We start from the raw sequence: 22,256 nt of genomic DNA, 5'->3' as shown, positions 1-22,256 counted from the left end.
CAGAGTGTGCAAACATTTCAAAATCATGAGTTGAATAACGCTGACTCCGCCAGATTAAATATTAGAGCCTAACACAAAGCGGAGCGGCGACGCACTGGCGCCTACAAACCTAACAGGGATACTTCACGCATTGTGCAGCGCGTGAAGTATCCCTGTTAGGTTTGTAAGCGCCAATGCGCGTTTCGCGCTGGCTGCCCGCCTGCCTCGCCGCAGCGTGCCGCGGCGCTTGAAGCAACTATTTCACACCAGAGGTATTGCACAGTATCATACAAAACTGAAGGCGCTCTAATATATTAGTAATGGCAGGTATCCATCAAAAGTACGGAGCTTTCCTCGCAAAATAAGTCAAGATACTACGGCCCAAAAAGAGAGCAGCATTCCAAAAACTCACTAAGTCCTAGCATCCGTAATTAGTAACGCTTAGCATACACTTTATCGCCTGGCTGTTGCTTAATCGCCATCGGCTATAAAAGGCTATAAGAAATTGTGTAGCCGGCTATAGAAGCTATTGGAAATCTTACAGCCGGCTGTAGGTCTATGGTATTCTGGAACACAGATTCTACTGCCAATTTTTACCAGGGATATCGAGTCAATTTCTTTTCAATTGTATAACGGGATTTCCAACCGATGATTTGGCTGTCATATCCCCAAAATACCTTTAAATCGACTTTATTTTCAAGGAGCTCGACAGAATTTGTTCTCTTTTGGCTGAAATTACTCAGTAGACACTGCTTTTTAAGAGGCTGATAAGTTTTTGCCTGAGGCAGATCAAAAAACTTAAACTCGTTCAAATAGGTTTCCAAGTTTTAATTACAGGATCTCGTCGAAGTGCGTAGTTGGCCTCGCATCGTTAGATCGTGAGTTCTCTTGTTGTGCTTCTTGCCTATTTTGAAATCTCTGTAAATGAAAACTAATGGGGATGTGCGAGTCAATGACGCGCCTCTTCGACACATTGCGTTGGATTTCACTGGAGTCTACGGCCCCTCTCTATTTTTTCAACCTAGCTCGACGTCGCCCTCAAATCATACGGAAATCATCGAAACCCGTCGGTTTTTTATCAGCGTTTCTTTTTTCCGAGCGTCATGTTTGCGACTGTAAAAGCGCAATCGCGGCATCGTTCCCTGAGCCTGAACGCGCAGTTTCAGGAAGGCCGAAGCAACATAGAAAGTGGAGGATATTCCAGTCGGAAGCAATCAAGTTCAAGATGAGGTTCAGCCTCATATTTTTGGTCCCAGCAACTATTCTGCTATCACCTCTCCAGCCAGGCAAGTCAAAATTTACTTTTGTTTCATCGCGGACTCCCACCTTAAAATCTGACCCTTTCTACGCTTAGGTTTATTCAAATTCATACATTTCAAATTACCTGCAATTTACACTACTCTACTGATTTTTCCGAGTAGAAAAATATTTCTCGTGATGGATTGATAAACAAGTAAAATCAAATCAAAATTCTGCGTAGCTTTTTCTAAAAAATCCGTTTTGTAAAAACATAATTGTAGCCTAAATTCTGGTATGTATCGACATCTGTAGGCGTCTTTGGTTATGAAATATTTGTAGAAAATTTCTCTGTGGATTTGTATGAAGAACTTGATATCACGGGAAGGTGGGAAATCAACTCTTCAACGAGATATTGAGAAATATTTTTAACACAGCCCAAATGGGAGTCAGATTATATTAATGCCTTGACTTGTATTTTTGTCATTTAATTAATATAAATTGTAAAAACTCGGACCTCATACAGGAGTTGATTTCTAGACTTCTTGTTGTGTGACTTGTTTTGTTTTATTGGTGACCGTTTCGCGGACCAGCCCCCTGAAGCGTCTCTCGCGCCCAAGGCGTCATGCCTTGCGCATACCCTTATATGGACCGCGTGAAACAGAAAGGAACCAAGCCACATCTCAGCTATTGCCAAATTTAATCGGGCAATTTTATTTTTTACATGAAAACGGTTATGCGGATTTTCGCGCAAATTTCAGTGAAAATTCTCCATGGTACGAAGCAAATTCCTTAAAATTTTCAAAGAAATCCGAACAAACGTTCCCTCGTAAAAAATTTAATTGCCCAGTTAAACTTGGCAATAGCTGATGCGGTTTGGTTCCTTCCTGTAAAATTTGGTCCATATATCGACGGTCTAAGTCGCCAATCACACAACTCGATTTTTGGCGGTTTTGAGTTAGCTGAATAAATGAAGCGTATTAGATGCCCTTTACCTGCTATCAAACTATTTGAGTCGAAAAAAATGTGGAAGTCACCTGAAAACGTAGAACTCAAAACACATATCTCGGCGATAATTCCAATAACACATATCTCGTGCCGTCGCGCCGCATTTTTACACAACGCACGCTCTCCCGGGAAGAGTCGTGAACAGTTTAGTGGGGGAAATTAAAGGTTAGTACGTCATGAAATCTGCAAACAACAGCAACATTGTTAGTGTTTTAACATCTAATCCGACGGATAACCAAGTAATCGTCCGAGCAATCGTAATTGTTTTCAGGTGTCATTCTAAAGATTCGCTACCAATTAAAGTTTGTTAAAAGGAACGTTAGGATACTTTTAAAGTGAGAGGATACTTAAAGTGGCTGTCAAAACTCAGACGCCCAGTCATGCCTCTTCCAATAAAAAAAAAAATAAAAACAAATAAATAACTAAAAAATGGGCGAAGTCACATTGCTTTTCATGGGCGGTATGACAGTCGCTGTTAGACGAAAGGGGAGTAAACTTTTGGTATCCGTGTTGAATACGTGGGTATTTGAAGGCACTTGATCACTTAGGAACGCCATTGAAGAAGATTTAATAAAGAATAATACTTTTGGAGATGCCGGTTCCTTTTCCATCCTTTCAATTTTGTACCAGTACAACCATGAGATCCGAGTTTTTTATTGTATCCGATAATCCATATTATTCGCAAAGCAGGATGCTCCATCCATGCTGTGGGCTGTGGGACTAACTGAACCTTTTAAGAGGCAAATTGAAATCACAATCCTGTTAAACTCTATATTGAGTTTTTATTCAGTCAACATCAGCAAAGAATAGGTTTGAAACAGTAATTCGCCAAACACGTATCTCGAAATTCGGTGTTGGACCATAATTCCACAAACGCATTATTCGGTTTTTCGGTCATTTTTCCTGATAGACGAGAATATTATTCGAAATTATGATAGAGTCTTATAAAGCATCTTACCCTTGCTGTCTTCAAGAAATATTTCCCCTCTACCTTCAAAGATAAGGAATGTATATAGTTTTTTTCGTCTCCTGAAAAATCGCGTTTTCCGAGTTATATGATTGCATGCCGACTTACACCGTCGATTTGTAATTTCATATCATAGAGTAAGATTTGAAAAGAAAACATATTGCGCAGTCCTCTAATTTTATACTTTGTCTAAACGCCCAATTTGAGTTTTTGTTAGCGAGGATTTTTTTTCCGTGGACGGTCGTGTTGATGACCCTGCAAAGTGCGAGATCACGTATCTCCGTTTGCAACATTACAGACTTCCTGACATTCCTTGTTTTTTCTTTGGAAAAATATCTAGTCAACGTAATTTTTTGAAAACTTCTTCAATTTTTCCCTTTAAATGTTGGATAAGTTCCCGCGGGCCCTCCTAATAGATGTGTCCTTCTATACTGTCTTCTTCCCTACAATGTATTCCTGGCTCTGCTCTAGGCTACAGGAAGATTTTCTTGGAGGAGAACTTTTCCTTAAGGTGATTCGATGGACGCCATATTTTGTGTCAAAACGGCATGCGATATATCGCATTCGATACTGATATCGAAACTGCACTCGAATGCTATGTTTTCTCTCTAAAAAAACCACACCTTTATTACGTTGAATTTCTTTGTTGAAATTGGTAAGTGAGTGCTTAAGTCTCCTGACAACAGAATTGCGATCTCAAATTTGGAGAAAAATGACGAGGAGCTGAAAAAATGGAACCAATTGATGCGATGTATCGCTTGCCGTTTTGACACAAAATATGGCGTCCATCGAATCACCTTAAAACCTTATTCTTAAAATACACGAAAAATGATAGATTTTATAAAGGAGATTATTTGAAAGTGATTTTTTTAACAAACCAGCACTAAACTTTTACCCATCAACATTTCATAATCCATATGTAACATCAGGGTGGAATAGTTCGGACTCTAAGTTATTTTTTCACGACGAGTCTTATGAAAAAAGACTTCAAATTTCATTGTTTTGATTTTAAAGTGAGTTGGGTGGTTTATTCCTGATCTACTCGAATCAACCCAATATTAAAGCTATGATCATTCCTAACAGCTAAAACTTGTGCTTTTCTCCACAGATCTGTTGTGTTTATCAGCAGGAAGTTTTAGGTGGTGGGGTCCAAGGAGATGTAGTCCAAGTGGTTAGTTATTTCCTTTATTTATATTCTAGCAAACATTCTTGTATAATAATTTAAATCCTCCACACCCTGGTCCAACTAATTTCCAATTTTTGGATCATTTTGGTAATTTTAAATGTTTAAGTCTAATTTAGAACAATATTAGACGGATTCAATCGGATCAGCTTAACTGGATCAGACATTGTCTAACTGTCTCTGAGGTTTTGTATTTTAAGCATGAAGCTACGCAACATTGAAACTTGAAACTTTGTGATTCAAAATGTTGTACGTACGTCATAATCTTGGAAAAATTTGCTGAGACTTCAAAGGCCTAGGAGATAATTTGGCTGCGTAAAATGCAGTTAAGCTGACGTTGGTTAAATCTGTCCAGACGTCCACTAAGCCAATTTTATCTGTATAGTTACATATCAGATTTGTCAGCTAGGTTTTTGATTGGATTTGATAGGCACCGTCAGAAATCTAGTCGTGGCAACTAGATTTCCAGGAGATCATAACTAACGAGGGATAAAGTGACCACAAATTCCTTACGTTTTGTGCTTACCGCGGTGACAAATGAAGCGTCTTGACAGTAGTTGGCGTGTCTGATAGATATAGCAAAGATCCTGTCATAAATTTCCCCTTCTTGGGAGAACTCGGGTAGGTACTTTTTTTTATGTGGCTTAAATGCAACCTCTTGCTGATACAATCCTATAGTGAAAGTTCAGCTTGAGTTTATCATCAGCATTCGTGAGCATCGGAAAATAAAAAGGGATCAACTTTCTCAACCAAGAAGCTTCAAAATATTGGCATTTTTCAATTTTGAAAACATGTAAACTTTGTGAATCTGTATTCCCAAAACGAGCCTAAAACTCGTTTAGGCCACATTTGAACAAACTTTCTTAGTTACCCCAAAAGAGGGCACAAAAAAGCCAAAGGCATGTTCTTTGACAGTCATATCATAGCGATATATACCAAACTAGATTTCTGCTCATCGTCTGTTGGAGTATTTTTTCAAATTTAAACCTTAAAATTTCTGGTGTGTTGTAACGTACATTATAAGTAAGACTGGGGGGGGGGGTCCCTATATATATGTGGGTCCCTATATATATCGTGGGATAATATAAGTAAAGTGGGCTCATCTAGGGACTATATCGTATAGATAGCCAGAAAGCGATTTTCCGAATCAAAAAAGGAGGTAGAATTTATAAAAAAAAATTAATAATATACCCTTAGAATTATATTGCATGATAAATAATAATGATGCTTTACAACAAGAAAGAAAACATGTTCATAAATAGTAATTGACTTGTAAAAGAGAGTAAACAATTAAACATGAGTGAAGAGTAATAACAAAGAATACTTTTCTCAGGATAATCGAGAGATTCAATAATAATTATACTATAGCATTAGGAAGAAAACAATTTTATAAAGATTACCTCCCAATCACCGAAAAAATCACTGGAATCACACGAGTAAGTGAAAAAAGTAGAAATAAAAAAGCGAGCCCTTCTGGCACGCTTAAAACTGGGGAAAAACATAGCTACACCACACCAAACACAAAAAATCGTGTCGCTAAGTCGCAGAGAAAACCGACATGAAGTGTAAATATCCTGCAAAAAGCGACAAAACCCAGAAAGAGGGGGTGCAGAAAGACCTCTATATGACAGAGGGATGTTTCGGGGTTAAGAATTAACATTCCCTTTTTGTAGGGGTCTCTGATTGTATGTAATGTCAGCAGTATGTCTAATCTAGATCACCTCTAACTGTTGGTTTTTCGTCGGCCTGTTTCAAACGGTAATCAAGGTTGCATGCAATGGATGAGTCTGGGGCTTTTGAATAGATGCAGAAGAAGTTGCAACGATGCTCAGGGCTACTTCTTGAGTCGAGATGGACAAGACTTTCATGCGGCCTCAACACCGTTTATGTATCGGCTTGTGCAGTGCCGTTGTTCACCATCCAAAGCTCTGAAGAAACAAATAAGCCACACTTTCGACGAGCAGGTAAGATACACTGGCAAAGGGTAAAGTGGACACATTTTTGATCTATGACCACACTGTTAAAAATTCCGGCGCGAAACTCACGCCTACTCAGTTGCTATTTTGACCATCTGTTACTCTGAGTGCATGGATCCGGCGCGAAATTTTCGCTCTGGCGGGAGTGAAAATTTAACAGGCAAACGTAAAGCGGAACTGCCGCAGCTGGATTTGGACTCGGGTCGCGGCAGTGATAAACGAGTGCGCTACCACTTTGCTATTCGATACTCCTCTTAGGCGCACCTAAATGGACCGAGTTTAACAGAAAGGAACCAAGCCACATCAGCTATTGCAAAATTTAAGTGGGCAATAAATTTTTTTACGAGAGAACGTTTACGCGGATTCCTTTGAAATTTTTAAGGAATTTGCTTCAAACTGTGGAGAATTTTCACTGAAATTTGCACAAAAATCCGCACAACCGTTTTCATGTAAAACATTAAATTGCCCAATTAAATTTGGCAATAGCTGATGTGGCTTGGCTCCTTTCTGTTTAACGCAGTCCAAATACGCTACTTGCGGGAGCTCAACTAATTCGTCCGTCGTTGGTAATATTCATGCTCTGATCTATTCACTCAGAGTGCGGCGCGATATTCGTGCTGGTTTCTTTTTTTCACGCCGGCTATTCACTCAGACTAAATCATTGATTTTTAACAGTGTACTTTTTGCAATGTATTGTTCACGTACTCGATATCTTTTCTCCGATTCAGAAAATCTCGTAAGAATCGTAATATTTTAACCTGTCAAAATGAGCTTGCCGGAGCTGCCCTCCGTACAATAACATCTTCCGAAAAAACAAAGATAAGATTTTGTACAAAAGTTGTGCCCAATCCAAAAAAACTCACTAATTATATATAAAAAAAAAAAAAAAAAAAAAAAAAAAAAAAAAAAAAATTAAACACAAAAATCTGATGACTGCGTTGTAAGGATTCATCGTTTAAAAGTGAGTGATGTCAAAACGGCCCAGTTTACTCTTGATGACCATGTAATATACACCTCAAAGTTTTTTATGCAAAAAAAATTAAATACCTGAAAGCTATGGTGGCCTGGAACACGTTTTGATCCATCGCTGAAAAGGTGTGTTATAAAAACGGCCCATTTTCCTAGTACCTCATTTTCGGAATTCAAAAAAAAGTATATCAATAAGCGCCACTTTACCATTAACTTATTCGTTAATCATTTCCATTTTTGCCTGTATCGTCCGAAAGGTTGCCAATTCATACGAAAATTATGCAAACAGCGGAAAGTTAAGCACAGCGAGAACCCTTTTACTAAAGAAGGCTGCGGAAAAAAGAATACAACCTATTGTTTTCTACACGGCGGATGAGCTTCAGGAGTCACCACTGCTATATCCATTCGGCAGAGAGAGAGGTGCGGGTATATATTTTTATTTTGTAGTATCAGGATAAAACTATCCGTTGTGGGCGCGCCTCGCAAGTCCGTCCCGGCTATAGCCAAGGGGTGCGCCCCCCGCCCCCGGACCCCCGACGCGAGTGACATTCGGCTCGCTCCGCGGACCATTTTTCTGAGTAGTTGCACATTTATTCACCATGATGTATACATTTTGGAGACTCTCAAGACAAATATGATTTTGTCACAGAACCTTGTTACCGGAGCGTGCCATCATTCGCTCATTAATAAATACGATATGGGATGGGGATCGATCATTTCTTCAAAAACGCATTTGACAGGGACGTCGGTCCCATCCAGTGGAGGAGAGTGACAACCGTGCAGATCTCCTTCCGCGATTTGACTCCCTGAAGGAACATAAGCTCATCTTTGCCTCTCAAGAAGATTATCGGTGGAATAGTATAGCTCGAGTCCCGAATCGCTATGAGGCCACTTGTTTCTTATAGTTTCATTGCATATAAATTTCAAGTACAAATTATTGTATATTTATTGTATATATATTATATATTATAATTAATATAATTTGTAAATTTCATTTACAAATTATTACTTTAAAATAGCTTTCCCTAGAATACATTTGATGCTTCAAACGGAACCAATTTATTTTCATGACATTTCCGTCTAAATCATGGATTTTCCCAGGAAGGCAGCCTCTTGTTCCTCCCAGACTCTACTGTTGCCAGATAAGTTGCTTTTTTTTAACACTTTTCCATGTTCAAACCCATGAAAAATATTCACATTTATTGCAAAATATGGCAACTCTACCGGACTCAAATAAAAGGTGGAATGACGTGGAATCCCTCGAAGTTTACATTAATGATAATAAACTTGAGAAAAATGTTTTGGAAATTAAGGTAGAATTTGCCGGTAAGTAAACATATATGAATGCCAACCGTGCCGTTTCAATTTTTTCTTTCTTTTTTTTTTTTGACAAAATCTAGAAATAAATGCCACACCGAACTCATGAGTACGTATTCATCAGATACATTCTAATAAGACTTAGAGTGAAAGCTTTTGCAGTGAACTCTGAGAAATAGCTCCAAAGAGATATAGCTCATTTAAAACCCAAAACCGCCAAGAAAACTGGACAATTCAATGTGGGGAGAAAAAATATATTCCTAAAATACCCTCGCTCTTCTCATTCCTGTGTCAAAATGAAAAGAGATATACTTTCTATTGGAAAGGAAATGACATGAATCCTTTTTTTGGTTGTTGCAGAGAGTGGAGAATCGGTTTGTGTAAATCAACCGATCGACTGGATCTATACACATCGTTACCGACAAATTGGTCGGTCAGAGGTGAGCTGGCCACTCCGCCTAGAAAATAGCTATGTTCGTTGGCTAAAGGTGAGCGGAGGCAAGTGGTCCGCAATGCATCCTTTACCGCTCCCTGTATGGGGAACACCACGGCAACCGTATGAAATTAATTCTATGGAGGATTATAAAAGAGTGGTGGCTGCAATCGAACCTGTGTTGAAAAATGTAATGAAAGATAATAACTACGACCTCTTCACTAATCTTATTTTGTGAGTACTTTTTAGACACTTTGGTCTCAAAAACTGTTTGAAATGAGCGGCCGTAAGTAATCAGAGGCACCCAAGTAGTACAAGACATTGAAATTATTGAAATATAATTGTGATAATATTGCAATGTTTTTACCAAAAAATTTGAATATTATCACATCATTCGGTCAAAATGCCAATTTTAAACAATCAATAAAATATGTCAAGAAGAGAGGCAGTATCCAATGCAATGAAAAATTGCACCTTATTTCAATTGTATTGCAAGGAATTTCAATCAAAAGTGTTCCCTCGATCAGTAATTAGGCAACATACACAACACTCGGATGAAGCAGCCATAATTTTACCATGTAATTGCGATTCATTGATATCTTTGCTTGAGAGGTGGAAGAAAATCTTAGCTATTCGTCCACACTACTCTTGAATGCTCTGATTTAATACTGCCTTGCTAAGGATACCCAAATGGACATTATTTTGCGATAAGGATCTACCATCCCTGGTTCATCCGTAAAAATACTTATGTGCAAAGGCAACTAATTGTATACATATGGTGTTTATAACCTGAACCACATATTATAGTGCCTGACTGCATAATGTAGTCCAAATGGCGTATACACATCCGGGTGCTGCCAAATTCCTCCCCATGCAACATTCATTTTCGAGGAATGCTATGAATATTTTCCTTTGACATTTTCAGGAACTGTAAGTTATATTCCGAATCACATACTCTGGAAACTCAAAAATATCCGTGAATTTTCCTTTTATTATTTCTACATTGAAGGGGATTTCAGAACGCTTGAGGACTCATACGGCGTTTTTCCTTTGTATGTCAGCATCGCAATTATAAATACTTCGATGAGTATATGGGGAAAATGCGCATCTCAATTGCGTCGTTTAAATATATATCTCCAATTACGTTTCATTTTCGTCAAGTAAAACTAATCAAATACCTCTTTGCAATTTTGTGTGATTTTTTTAGAACGAGTGAAGGATATTTACAGTTTTTTAAAATTGGAAATGAGAGTTGATTGACTTTTAAAAACATGAAACATTCAGGGGAGACTTACAACGTTTCCATCTGAGGTACGCGATTTTCGACTTTCGCCATCGGAATATGACTGTTTATTATAGTTCTGATATCTATCGCCTCCTTATAAATTGACAAAAAACTACTTTAAAAAAACACGAAAAGTTCTTCAACAAATCAAAGGGTTTACTTTATAGGGCCGCAAAATGGCGTCGATAAAATAAAAAAATTTGGAGAGCATTCAGAGAGCAGGATAATTTCCTCGGTGGAGTAAAAGGATACGGATAGGCATCCGGGTATTTTATCCGCATGACGTTTGTTGAGCTGTTTTCAAGAAATTGCAAAAATAGGATCCCGAAAAATGGCGTCATCTTTGCGCTGGAGCCAGGAAGAAGACGCACACTTGAAGCGGTACGACAGACGCAGACACTGCGTTTGAAGGCGGACACGTGATCCCGCGGAATCTTCTTTTTGTAGTTTCTTGACATAACGCGACCTAGTAACAATGTTATTTAAACTCTCCGGCATAAAGATTCGCTCCGGATTACTATACACCATCACTGAAAAAGAAACTCCGGCCGTGGGAGCCGCAATTACGGGCTATATAGACATACCTTCCGTTCCGGGCTCAAAGGCCAAAAATTCCAACTGCTTGAGCCGTGACTTCGGCCTCTGAACCCGGAGCAATCGAAGCTACTCCTCCAGCAGCCGGAATTTTCGACATTTGAGCCCGGAACGGACGATATGTCTATATAGCTCGTAATTGCGGCTCCCACGGCCGGAGTTTTTTTTTTTCAGTGCAGTGTCCGAAACTCACCTTTGAGTTTCAGATGCCCTAGGGCGCAACAAGCTCGATTTTTAGGGGCCATCGAGGCTTTTTTGGGGTCAAATTCACTTTCTGCTTATACATCACAGCGCATTAACTTAGTGAAAATGGCGCAGAGCCTCCATTTTTTAGGCGTCATAACCGATTTCCTAGGCGCATTTGGCGCGTTGGCGCTTGTGAGTTTCGAACACTGTTATACACCCATAAAGGTCCGGACGTAACGATGCTTAAAGTCCAAAATGCCGCATTTTAGACGCGTTTATTGAGACGTTGATATTTCCGATTACGTTCGGCATTATTTACGGCGGATTTACATTATTACGTTCGGCAACATGAAACATTCACTATTATTTTTTAAATTTTTCTGAGATGTCAGACTATTTTTCTCTTCTTCAGACTCGGGCAATTTCACCCATAGGAAGTCTGTCCTATCCACTTGGCTGAATCTCTTGAGTGCAGCAGAACCATCACAAAATGGACTACATTTTTACAATATCAGGTTGCCGCCGGTCTGGAAAACCGAGAAAATCAGGGAATTGGCGACGACCGGAAAAAGTCACAGAATTTGTGGACAAAATCAGGGAATTTCTAACGCATCCTCTAATCGCTAGAGCTCCTCTAGTCTCAGTTCTAATCACTGATCCTCCAACTGTTTACCTTTTCTGGTCATTTTTTAAGGCTTGTCATCTTTTACCCCGCTTCTGAATTCTTTTATCCACAATTTGATTTCTAAACAAGGAAATTTAGTCGACACTTTAGGAAAAATCAGCGTATATATAAAAAAGAAGAAGAAGAAAAAAAGATAGAATTTTGTTCAAAGGTTAGGGAAACTCAGGGTATTAGAACATTTTGGACTTGTCTGGGAAATGCAAAAAAAATCAGGGGAAAGTCAGGGAATTTGAGGGTGAAGAAATTGTGGCAACCCTGAATTAGGAACTAAAATTTCTTGCCCATCTATAAAACAAAGTATTTCCATAGAGATACTGATGTTACATACTTTGTTTTTACACCGAGATAGAAATTGTAAGTCCTATTTGCCAAATGTAGTCCACATGTACTCCAGTTCCAACTCTCCTGGTATTTTTGTTTAAGGTTTTACAAAGCGTACAAAGGGAGCAAGCGACAGGAACTCGGCAAATTCCTCCGATGGTACATCCCACCGATACGGGCCAATTATCACACCTGTGTTGGGCAAGTGCTGGAACTCATGAACCGCCTTGGGAACCTAGAGTCTCGCTTTCCAGGCCTCACAGAAAAACTCTTCATAGCATCGGGACAAAAGCGCGTACCAAATTTTGAAAGTTACCTAAAGCTAAATCTAGAGCCGTCACTTGTGGAGAAATATCACGTTGTGGTTGCCTTGAATATCAAGATCAAATACGGAAACATTTACAGAAATGGGGTCCTACTTCTCGAGCCTGGTTTCCAAATCGCAAGCGTCATAACAGTCATGGAAGATAGAAACCACCCGCACACAGGTAATTTTTTCGTCGCCATTATTCTCGGCCAAGGGCTTAGCCCACGGTAACTGAAACGTGGGTGTGCTCTTCCCGACCCCTTTGGGAAAAACGCGGCTTTCTATTCCTTCTTTTGAGCCGAGGAGGGAGTTATGAATTTTGACAAGTTTGGCCAAAAGGAAATTTAATCGTCTGCTGTCGAGAAAAAAGGACAAATAGCTACATTCCTTACAAATTTTCTCACTCTGAATTTGTTTATTTTCATAAAAATTCGACGGTCATATATTAGTTTTCGGCCAACACCGCTAAGTTTTTGAGATTCAAATCCCGCGCCACGTCTCAGAGGGCGGGAACAAAAAGCTTATTTTCGGCTATGGGGGTCGGTGAGAGCATGCATACCTACATTTCACTTACCTTCGGCATAGCCAAGACTTTTTTTTTAGACGAAGAGGGTAAAGGTCCATGGGAAAATATTGTCTCTTACGTGAGAGGTCTAAATGTAAAAAAATTTCAAAATTCATCTCAAAATGGTACCAACGAAGTGGCAGGATACCTTAGTTTCCAGTGGTTGTTGGCTCGACAAAAAGGATTTTGGCATTAAGATATAAAATATTGAACCATCCTCAGGATCAGGGCCGGATGTATAATATAGCAGGCGCACCGAGCGCGCGCCTAGGGGCCTGCAGTCCTGCGCCGCAAGGTTTTTTTCATTTTTTCTTCGATTAAATGCTAAAATTTGTATCCACTCTCTGGCATTTCTTCTTAATTGGTCCGTCGCAAACTTTCGCCAGAAGAAAAATAAGAGAGGTATATTTTTGGTCTAAGTCTTTCCCTATTTTTCCCTTATAATGTATGTGACAAAAGTCTCTCAAATTGATTTTAGGAGAGGTTATTTCAAATCTCTCTGAGGGTGGCGTGGCCTCTAGACCCCCCTCTTTAAAAAATTGTGAATTTGGAGGGGAGGGGGGCACCACAGACTGCACCTAAGGGATTGATAATCGTAAATCCCGTGCTGTTCAGGATGCTGGTCTTAGAAATGACGGACAGTTACTATCGCAGTTATTTTCCGATCGGATGGGATGATGCTTAGTTTTCAAGTGATTTTGTAGTCCGATTCGATGTTTTGTGTTAGAAAAATTAAACCCGGAACCAGTTTCGTCCCTGATCCGGTGAAAAGCAACCGATACGCTGACTTCCTGCCATTTGTAAGACTCCAATCTTGAAAATTGTCCAATATTTTAAAGTGAGGACGTGCATTTCTTGATAAAAGAAATTAAAGATTTTACAGAAATAATATTGTTCGAAACATCAATTAAATAATTTCGTGAAACATATGGTCATGGTAAAAATAACAAGTTGCACCTGGGGATAGATCTGAGATGGTGGTCAGCGTTAAAGAACACGTAAAGTCAACGGCAAGAGAGGCTGAGATCACTACATTCTCAATATATTTTTTTTTTTAAAAAAAAGCTACACACCAAGTTTTTTCGGAGTTTCTGATAAATTTTCGGAATGATTTAAAATTAAATCGCAAAATATTTCGACGCGATATATTCGCTCGTTTTGCTTTCTTTCTATTAAGCCAAAATTAATTATACGCGAATCAAGTTTCAGAATCGAAGAATTGTTTAAAAAACGTCCAAATTTCTGAATCGTTGCAATTCAAATACATTTTTACCCTTTAATTATGGTAAAAACCGGGTAGGGGCCGTCAAAGGAAATGACACGTGGTCCTAGTTTTGAGGCGATTTTAGCGTCGCGCAAGCCAGGGAAGGGAGCGCGGTCGATTGTCGAGTCATTTTCACGGTGTGATGCGCCTTCAATCCAGGTAGTGGCAATTTGCCTATACCCGTAGACAAATAGTTACTGCAAATAACTCTCACAATGCGTTTAGTACAGTGCGAGAAGTATTCATGCAGTCTTGTAGGCGCTAATATGCGATTGACGCCGACCGCACTGTTTGGCGCAATGCGTGAAGTATTCCTACAGTCTTGCAGGCGCCAATATGAGTTTGACGCCGACCGCACCGTGTTTGGCGCGATTCTTTGAACTCGCGTCAGGATAATCGCGGTATCAAACAAGAGGGCTCAAAGGGCCCATGTTGTGTTTTGACGCCGTATGATCATTCCAATGTTGCCTCGTTTCTCATGATAAAATATTTTTGCTGAGAAAAGTGAAGAAAGTCCTCCATGTTTGCTTTTTTAGATTGAATGGACCACGAAACAAGGTACGAATTTATGCACTGTGATACACGAATCTTCACCAGAATTTCACGTAAACTACGATTCGCGAGACGAAAACTACTGAGATCAACTTCTAGCAAATATATTAACGTTTTTATTGTTCATTGGTTACGGGAATTCTGTATTGGCCGTTCACAAGAAAAACAAAACCCTACGCGAGTCAAATTGGGCACTACAACGGCTTTAGCAGACTACTCAATCGAGCATTATTTCTTTGCCACACTGAGTTGTTCAAAGTGTGTACAGCTTGAGCTGAGCGTCAAGATTGAGGTTGCCGTATTTTCATATTACTCAGAGGGACGTTTGGCGTGCAATTTAACCCAAGTTTTGCCACAATCACACGCTCAATTCAGCAGCTGAATGTGCAAGTCAACAGTCATCGCCCAACAGCTGAAATTTAGCAAATTCGAGTTATTTCCATCCAGATGTGTATCAAATCTACTCGAATAGTTCAGACAAATTCAACATTAGTCCGATGGTTGCTGAGAATCGTTGCTGAATTTTGGCCAAAATTCAGGCATCGGGCCGATGACTTCCACATTCAAGCCACATTCAGCTTCTACATTCAGCGTGTGATTGCGGCAAAAATTATACTTCCTTTCATGAGCGGAAAGGTTGAATTTATTCATTACAACGTTATTACCATGGGTCCATGGGTAGGAATTAATCTAGGGTCAGGATTTCGATCCCTCGAGCTTGGCGTCAAGCGATCCACATCCTCGTTTCCTATTGGTGTTCACACCGCGAGCTTACAATCCTGGGATCGAAGGATTGTGGACATTTTCCTGTTTCTTGTTTACTCATTTTTTTTTCATTTTTTTTTTTTTTAATGAGAAAGAATTTATATATATAATATTTATAAAATATATGTTGCCAAAGAAGAAGAAAAATTAAGAAGTTTTAAATGAATTACGTTGAGTATGGCAAGGAGTCTGCTTCTGCAATGTTGCAAAAAGCGAACCATGGCTTCGTACTTAGGTCATCGATTTGTTTATATCTTGTTCAAAACTTGATCTTTGAACATCCCGTTTTGTGAATATAGTTAATTTAGGTAACATTTTGAAGTACACTTCCGCCGTAAATCCATCAACCACGACGGTTTTCATGACGACAAACGCCTCTGGCAGCCGAATTATCAGCTGGCCAAAAAAAAAAAAAAAAAAGCGCCCGAAACTAATAAAAAATCGCGCATCTCCCGACGGGACGAACGGGATAAGCGATCTTTGAGTGGGTGGAAGGGGCGCGGCGCGGGGCCCGCCACGCGATCCCTCTGTTTTTCCGGCCGTCGCGGGACCGGAACGGTCAAGCCGGTACCACCTCGGATCGGCCCGCCGGGTCCCCCCTGAATTTTAACCCGGAGGATCGGGCTTATGGAATCAGATGATGATGATGATGATGATGATGATGATGATGATGATGATGATGATGTGATTGTGTTGATTGTGTTGTATGATTTGTTTTTACTGTTTCATCTCTCTTCTCTTACCATTGACCACTTTTGTGTTGAAGTTTTAATCGAAAACTATGTTTTAAAACAGGACTCTTCACCCAGAAAAAGGATTTAAACCGCATAAACAAGCACGAGTACTCATTCAGTGGATCTGATTACATCATTTGGGTCGCTACAGAAAATATAGGCACGCCTAATGAAAGAACTTTGAAAAGGATACTTTATGTGGGCAAACCATTTTACTCGCCTGTGGATGTGACCGAAAGAAGAATGTTGTGTTTCAATTTTCGTGCATTGTTATCGACGGATGAAAATGGCCAAATAATCACCGGGATGTATTTTGCAATCCCTTCTGATCCTAAAAAAGCCCCTGGCACAGCACTGACTCTCTTTTACACAATAGATGGTTCCCCGCAAATGTTTCAAATACCGTTCGAATCCTTTGGCTCTGATCCGGTATGTATGAACTCTTAATTTCTTCTCGTTTTTTTTCAAAAATAGCTTGAACCTCAGTAATATTATTTGTGAGTGAATGAATATGAAATGGTTGGATTTCAACGTACTATTTTCCTCTCTTCCCTAAAGGTCGAGCCAATGTGTTTATCTTCAATAACGTTTTTACAGTATAATTGTAAGAAAAATGTTCAATTTTTGCACTTTCGCGAGTGTATAAAATAAGTATATCGGCTTTTTATGTAAGTTGACAAAAAGCTACACCGAAATGCTTTAGAGGGCCTTTCTTAAATAGACGTCAAAGAAAATAAGAGTAGAAGGATTCAAGTAAAGTAGACTCAATTTGTTATCTTGACTCTTAACAATACAAGAAAAAAAATTAAATCGAAAACCTTCGGCACGATCCGTTAGGAGGGCTGTTCTATCGGTTATTGGTAAGCTACCGAAACAGTTCCGTCAAGAAAAAGTTACGATAAGAGCGCTCTTGCCGATAGACTGTAAGTTGAGGACATTATAGAAGGAAGAAAAATTCAAGCAGGTTGCATAACCCTGAAGGGGCTGAACCCGAAAAAAGAGACCTCACGTCTATTACATTTTTCTTGGACCCTAATCATGCAATTTACTTTTTTTTGGTGCGGGAAATATTCAGAACACGTCCTCGTAGGCGAATTTATACGAATCTTCTTTTTTTCGTATTCTGTACCTAGATACTTGTACTAAAGAAATCTAAGAAGAATGAAAAGAAAACAAATTCTTTTATACTGATCTTCTAACAAAGAAAAAGAAATCATCGGATGATTGGAGTCCGAGGTTAATGGCACATAGAAAAGAGCTATTTTTCCGGTTTTAGCCCCTTCAAGGGCCAAGGTATATCGACGGTGAAACTACCAAACCTCGTAATTCGTTTGCTGTGTTTAAAAATCTACGCTCACATTTTATTTTTTTGAAGTAGACCAAATCAATACCATTCCTTGAAATTTTCAAGGAATTTTCTCCGCACAAAGAGGAAAAATCACAGAAATTTTCAAGACTGGATGTTAAGTAGTTTTTCATTTAAAAAATAAAGTATGACAGGAAGTCTGCGACGTCGCAAACCGAGATACGTGGTTTGGTAGTTTCACCGTCGATATGTATCCTTCATGATAAAGTTTATTTTTCTGGGATCACCTGACTCAAGTAATCTTTTATAAATTTTTTAATAGAAGTAGGAAAAAATTACCAACATTCTGTTAATCTGCAGTTCATTGGCCATTACAATCAAGGAGTTTTTTTTATTCATTTTTTTTTTTTTGCCAGTTTTTGATTCGGCCCCTTAAGACTCATAACGTCCAATCTACATGTAATTCTTCCAGATGGAAAAAAAGTACGTGGATGCAATCGAAATAAGCAACCAACTGTTGAATTGGCCGGACAATTTGTTGATGTCCCGGCTCAAAACGGTGAGACAGATGCTGAACGACGAAAATTTTATACGTCAGATGATGGAATTGCATGAAATCTTCGACCGGATAACACAATTGAAATAGGTAATTTGGCACAGTGTTGATGGGCGATCACAAAGTGCTTTCATTAATTAATCAATCAGTTTGGTCCGCAAGCTTTTACTTATATGTTTCCTTATTTACTATTTGTGCCTTGTCTGTCGTCTGACGTATCTATTCTGTCGCATAAAATTTTCCCTCCACTTTCTGATCTCAATATCCTTACTTTCAAAGTTTTCTCATGAAATCCCTCTCCTCTTCAAACGAATTAATCTCCAAATTTAATGTATTCTTTCCTAGTCCTATCTTTTAATTTTGTGTACTACCCTTTTGAGACCCCTATTTTTTAATTTTTTTAAAGTCTGTACTACCCTATTTTGATCTCTCCTCTAAGGTGTTAATGACTTAGATGTTAAAATCACCAAATAAACGGATCTACCAACCAACCACACTTATCCTTTCGTTCATTAATACTTTTCCGATGTTAAGGCATCCCGTATAAGTAAACTCATTTTAATACTACTGCTCCACATTTTGCTGATTTCAATAACATATTATCAAAATATGTTAACCAAATACCTTCATCGTTCAGGAAAACTAATCTCTAAATTCGATCTATTTTCTCCTTTCCTCATTATTAGAGCGAATTTCTTTCCCACTCTTCCTTTCTATTTATTTGTCTTTTCCTACCCTTTTTTGACTTATTATTACTCTTTCTCTCTCTATCGCTCTATCTTCTTTAAGGTGTTCATAATTTAATTTTATTAAGCCACTTTAAATAAACGTATTTGCCAATTAACCAACCTTCTCGTATTTCTTTTCTCCCTTTCAAGTATTCTATTACTATTTTCTTTTATCGTGTCTTTTTTTCTATCCTCTAAATTTTACGTTCCTCTTTCCAATATTCCCGGGTAACAATTTACCTAGTTTGATACGAAACATGTTTCGTAATTAATTAAAAAAATCGAGCTACAAGCCAAAAATAAATTGAACAAGTAATATTTCAGTTATTATTATTGGTTATTATTTTAGTTTTTCTTTATCAATTACCATGTTCTATGCAGCTTAGCCAGCCAAATTTGGCATTAAAGTGTAATTGTTACGAAATTTGCTCTACAATCGCAGAGGTGCAAAGTTGCTGAGGCACCTCTATACAATAAACACTTTCTAACTACCACTACATTCCTCGTACCTACAGCTTCTTGGAGATGAGATTGTAAGCAGTGGAGTGGCGTGCTTTGCGATGTATCGATTGATTTGCCATTTAAACCTATGGGAAAGGATCGATAGACAGGTTGTTCGTATCGAACACCTTAATAATTGATTCTTTATCATAGCTTCAAATGTAGAAATATCGGTAGTTGATCATTCGCGCCTCGCCACTGATTGTAAGTCACGAACCGGTAAAACAGCAAACTCAGCTGGTTTCGAAAAGATCGATAAGTTCGGATTTGGAGGTCATGAATTGAAGTTTTTATGGTGAATTGTACTAAGAACTGCGCTCACATTAATGTGTGCTTTTCGAGTAGATACCTATTCATGCTCCTCGATAGGTTTATTGCCTATCTGGTGAAACTGAAGGCGAACCTCCATTGGACAACACCTAAAAATAGGTTGCATTATGCATTACGTGCTCTCCCGGTAGGTTTGTTGCTTATGCGGAAATATTGAAGGCGAAATTAAATTTGAGAATATGTTCTCCGTCAGTAACGACCTGTGGAGGACAAAGAGCGGGATGCATTATTCTAAGACTCCCAAAATGAGGGAAGAGAAAACAGAGGAGGAAGAGGAATAAAGACATGGAAAAGGAAATAAAGAAGAGAGAAGAGGGAGACAAATGGGAGAGAGAGTTTGAAATGAAACTCGGGTTGCAGCTTCAATTATTCCAGAGTTAACAAATCGCCTCTAGAGATGACTAAAGAGGGAAAAAATTGCATACCTACATGTAAAGAGATGAATAAGCGAAGGGTATCTCGGAGAATTTTATCTCTACGAGTTCAAACACCGTGAAGGAAAATTAAGCCCGATAATTCCAAAGGCTTTTTCTTTCACTCAAGTATTTGAATGTTTATGTGTGTAAGTAACCAGCAAGAGGCCAAGTGTCACTCCCAATTATTGCTGCTCACTTACGTAAGTGATCAGATTAGGAATCATTCTTGAGAAGAGTCAAATCATTCATTTTTGAGCATTGAATTTGAAGGCTTTCGAGAGAACTTTACATTCCCATTCAAATGTTGGAATTAATAAGAGATGAAACCATGAAAAGTATCCTGGAAGATCTCTATTAGGCACGAGTACCTATATCGGTGGTGAAAGTGCAGAAGTGCGTATCTCGGAAAACACGATTTACCAAGAGAGTAAAAGAACAGTCTACATTCCTCCTTATTGTCAGTAGAAGGGTAATAATTCTAAAGGAGAGCAAGAATAAGTTAATGCTTTTTCAGACGCTATCAGAATTTTAAATATTTTCTCGAACTGTTAATAAATATGGCAGAAATGCCGAGATTTGCGTTTTCGGCACTAATAATTGACACTATCACGAGGTACGCACTTATGTAATCGGTGTTTTTAACCTGTTGTTGGCGGATCTTGATCATTTAAAGACTATAAAAGAGTTTCACGCTTACAATTTCTTATCAGAAGCTTTAGTTTGATCTCTTACGGCCGGATCAAGCATTGTATGATTGGAAAATGACATTTGATCACGAGATACGCATTTCTGCAATTAGCGTTTTGAACCTGCTCTTGATCATTAAGATCAAAAATAGAGTTTATTCATACTTAAAACTTGTTTAGAAGCTTTAGTTGATCCAATACGGTGGATGAAGCATTGTATGACTCGATCGACTCCAATACAACCGACCGTTGTGATGAACCGTCAGTTCATGGTTGCTTTGGCCCAGAGAGGATATGAATAATGGACATGAACGCCGCGCAATGCTGGTAATGGGTACCGATGAAGAAATGATACTGAAGGGCCTTTGAGAGATAGGCATTTAGCAACTTTTCAAAAGCAGCAAATTCCTGAAAATAAATAAAATAATAGAGCAGCTGATCGGCTGATGTATGCTGTTGGCAGGAAACGTTGAGGAGCGCGCGTTGTGCATAATACGCGGCGGATCAAATGAAGGGGCCAGAACGAGATACGCATTTCTCCACTGAAGCCCGAGATACGCGAGAAAAGTTTTACGCTTTTAGGTGACTTTCTGATTTGTTTCAATTATAATCTCTCGCTGGCAGATAGACGACATCTTCAACAACACGTTTATGCAGCTAATGCAAGACTGTCAAAAATCGTGATACGCACTTCTGTAATTTCACCATCAATGCAGTCAAACGTCTTACAGGGGAGGAGTTTTTAATCTCCTTTTTTTGATATGTATAGACCACGTGAAGTTTTCCTTCCGTTTTTCTGCTAATAAAACAAACATAGTTTACAAACTTTGTGCCTATATTGTTTGATAAAAATTAAAGTAATAATGAATCATACCAAGATGTAGTTTAAATGACCAAAAAATGACCATTTGTCATTCATCCTTAAATCATACGGCATCTTGAGATTATTTTTAATTATTCACTTGTATTATTCATTATTATATCCTCATTTAATTCGTAATTGTTAATCTTTATTAAAGATAACAAGTCCATCAGAAGGTCCTGTTCAAAAAGCACACCTTTATACCTCTGCATGCTTGAACTGAACTAATAAACGAAGAGCTATGATTACGTTGGTTGAGATCCACCATTTTATAAGTCCGCCTTCCACTATAGCGCATAGACATCACATCCCTTCTGGGGCGTAATCGCAACGAATTAAAAGCCTACATAATATAAACCTTACATTCATATCACTGTTATAGCTTGTATTGAACCGCTAAAGAAATGAAATGACGTAATGCTAGGTATTTACCTCTTGAAGTTCACCTTCAATATTTCCGCACAGGCAACAATCCTACTGAGGAGCACCAAAATGAATAATATCTATGAAATATCTATTGAAATATGAATATCTATTCGTAAAAC

The 22,256-nt window shown here is 38.7% G+C and overlaps 1 protein-coding gene across 1 annotated transcript; it reads left to right on the top strand.

The window, feature by feature from the left end:
• On the top strand, positions 1–21,372 carry LOC109038547 (uncharacterized). Its single transcript, XM_019053637.2, has 8 exons — positions 1–1,265; positions 4,299–4,361; positions 6,141–6,337; positions 7,576–7,738; positions 8,996–9,302; positions 12,242–12,627; positions 16,388–16,755; positions 18,105–21,372. Exons 1-8 carry the CDS (start codon positions 914–916, stop codon positions 18,276–18,278), a joined length of 2,010 nt encoding a protein of 669 aa, XP_018909182.2. The 5' UTR covers positions 1–913; the 3' UTR covers positions 18,279–21,372.
• The last annotated feature ends 884 nt before the right edge of the window (positions 21,373–22,256 follow it).

The sequence above is a fragment of the Bemisia tabaci genome, chromosome 3 (assembly GCF_918797505.1).
Source record: "Bemisia tabaci chromosome 3, PGI_BMITA_v3".
NCBI lineage: Eukaryota > Metazoa > Arthropoda > Insecta > Hemiptera > Aleyrodidae > Bemisia > Bemisia tabaci.
The sequence above is the reverse complement of the archived record's forward strand: the minus strand, read 5'-3'. Positions and strand labels throughout refer to the sequence as shown.